The sequence below is a fragment of the Antennarius striatus genome, chromosome 5, assembly GCF_040054535.1.
Source record: "Antennarius striatus isolate MH-2024 chromosome 5, ASM4005453v1, whole genome shotgun sequence".
Lineage (NCBI taxonomy): Eukaryota > Metazoa > Chordata > Actinopteri > Lophiiformes > Antennariidae > Antennarius > Antennarius striatus.
The window spans coordinates 25,007,232-25,009,909 of NC_090780.1; the positions used below are offsets into that span (position 1 = coordinate 25,007,232).

At 37.7% G+C, this 2,678-nt stretch overlaps 1 protein-coding gene across 1 annotated transcript; it reads left to right on the top strand.

Annotated features, from left to right (window-relative positions):
* LOC137595625 (odorant receptor 131-2-like) lies at nucleotides 1–2,032 on the top strand. The gene is made up of 4 exons (XM_068315839.1): nucleotides 1–62; nucleotides 160–179; nucleotides 748–896; nucleotides 1,253–2,032. Exons 1-4 carry the CDS (start codon nucleotides 1–3, stop codon nucleotides 2,030–2,032), a joined length of 1,011 nt encoding a protein of 336 aa, XP_068171940.1.
* The last annotated feature ends 646 nt before the right edge of the window (nucleotides 2,033–2,678 follow it).

Sequence of the window (2,678 nt, forward strand, 5' to 3'; positions counted from 1 at the left end):
ATGTGCTCAGCACAGGGGTATAAAGAGATGCCCCCTACCCTGATGTGGAACACTGTAGTCAGGTGAGTTTGAACTCAATTGTTTGAGTTCCAATGACTTCAAGCTAATCTCCTGATTCATGTGTCTGTTCACCAATGAAATGTGTGCTTTACCTTTCAGACCTGTGTCCTCCGTCTCAGGTGAGTTCTTCTTTAACAGTGAGGAAAAGATTCGTCTTTATTTTAAAAAGCATCACTTTTATGTTTTATTTAAAATAATCATTGTTTATTTAGCATAAATAAAATGTCATTAATAAATATACAAATACATTACTTTGTCTGTAGTGCTGTTTAAGTTTTTGTGACGTGTGTTGAGACACATGAACTCGTCATCATTCCCTGATGTCCCACTCCTTTGTTTATCATCACGGGGTCGTGTCCACATTGTGATTCTTCTGACTGAAACTCTTCCTGGTTTGATCAGCTGTTGGATGTGGAGGTGAGATGGTCATTATTTTAAAGAGGTTCTCTTCCTCAGAGTGTTGTCTGTTCAACAGAAAAAGTCACCTCCTGAGTATTTACGATAATGTCCTTGACAGATCTGTATCTATATGCCTGATATATGCAATTGTAAATATTTACAATTAAATATTTTGTCAATTGACGTCGAATTGTAGGTTATATACAATATATATATGTGTGTGTGTGTGTGTGTGTGTAAAAATCTGTTATTACCAATGTTTGTATTTTCTTGTGTTGTATGCTGCAGACATGAACACCACTGCCATTCCCAAATTTCCTGCTCGGTCTCCAGAACATTTTTCCAAAGCTTTGCCCAAAAATCTTCTGGTTTTTCTTCTCGGAGTCTCAATCACCTGCATCAATGCTAGCTTCATTCATGTCTTCAGCAAACACCAGGTCTGATGCTCCTTTAGTTTTGTGTTGCTACAAATAATGAACATCTGGATGACGAGCTAACATCAGCTCAGTATGTAGAGACACCACAGTGCTAGCTGACATTAGCTTTAAGTCAGAGTGATGAAACAACATAGCCAAACATGATGTTTCATCCTGTTTTTTAGTTAATGTTAGCTCTATATTTCCAAATTCTTCAATCATGATGCAGCCTTGGCTTGATATGACCAGTCTTTGTGATTTAACCCCACATGATACTCGTGGGTGGCAAGTTAGGAAGTTGACATTGTTAGAATGAAAAGAATAAATCTCATAACCTGAAAATAAAGACCCTTTTTTTCCTGTTTTTGGATCCACAGATCTTCTACCTGAATCCACGATATATACTCTTCATCCACCTGGTTCTTAACGACATGATCCATGTGATTCTTAGCGTCATCCTCTTCATCATCAGCTACACCCTCTACAAAATCAGTTTTTCTATTTGCTGTGTCGCCATCCTGATGCTGAGTTTGGCCACAGAGAACACTCCTCTGAATGTGGCGTGCATGGCGATAGAGTGCTACATCGCCGTCTGCTTACCTCTACGCCACAGCAGGATCTGCACCATCAAGAAAACATTGATATTGATTGGTCTGATATGGGTGACGAGCATGTCTGTGGTTCTTCCTGATCTGTTCGTCACCTTGGCAACGCAGACCCTGGAATTCTTCTATTCTCAGTTTACTTGCAAAATTCAAAATGTCTTCCCAAACCCTGTAATCATCAGAAAGAGGAACATCATTCATTCTATATTTCTAGCCATTGTTTGGTTCACTATCTTCTACACGTACTTCAGAATTCTGTTCACTGCAAGAGCCGCTAGCAAAGACAGTAAGAAGGCCAGAAACACCATCATCCTCCATGGTTTCCAGGTCTTGTTGTGTATGGCCACATATGTAAGGCCACAGTTAATGGATTTTGTCCAGCGATGGTTCCTGATCAATTATGCAGACTTACTACTTGCTTCCTATATTATTGTGCACATCCTGCCGCGATCCATCAGTCCAATCATCTACGGCGTACGAGATGAGAACTTCAGGAAGTACCTAAAGAGAAACATTTTGTGTAAATGCAGCTTTACGAAAAGCATCTGCTGAACATTCCCTTTCAAGAGGGTTAAGTGTAAACTCTCTAACCCGCACACAATATTTTCATGTATCTTGATGATGTGATCAATTTTAATCTTTTTTTTTTATTTAATTGATTGCTTTATTCGCAAGTATGTTTTCTTTGTGTATGATGATTTACACAAACTGCTGTATTTTTAACGTTAGGATGAGTATTAAAAATAATAAGCATATTATTTTATTTTCGTTCAGGTTAATTTTTTTAGAACATGTTATTATAACAGACTTCCCCATTGATGCTAATGAACCTGGCTGTCCATGGTTTATTAATGAATGTGTTTACCTGAATAAAGACAGAAACCATCAGTATTGTAACACTCAAGTCTTTGACTTTCTGTTCACACTGACTTTTCTCGCTCTGACATTTTTCCATTAAATGGTCTTAGATCAGATTCGAGGACAACTGTTCTTCACCTACTCAATATTGCGAAAATCAGTCTCATTTGGTGTCAAAAAATGCAAAAAAATCCATTTACTGTAGAGTTGATTATTGTTATTACTATCAGGGTCTCACCATAAATCCTGAATTTATTTAGTTTCTTTTTTTCAGACATGATAACATCAATCCATTTTTCTGACACTGATGATGTTGAATGGTTTTTCAGCTGTTCTACGG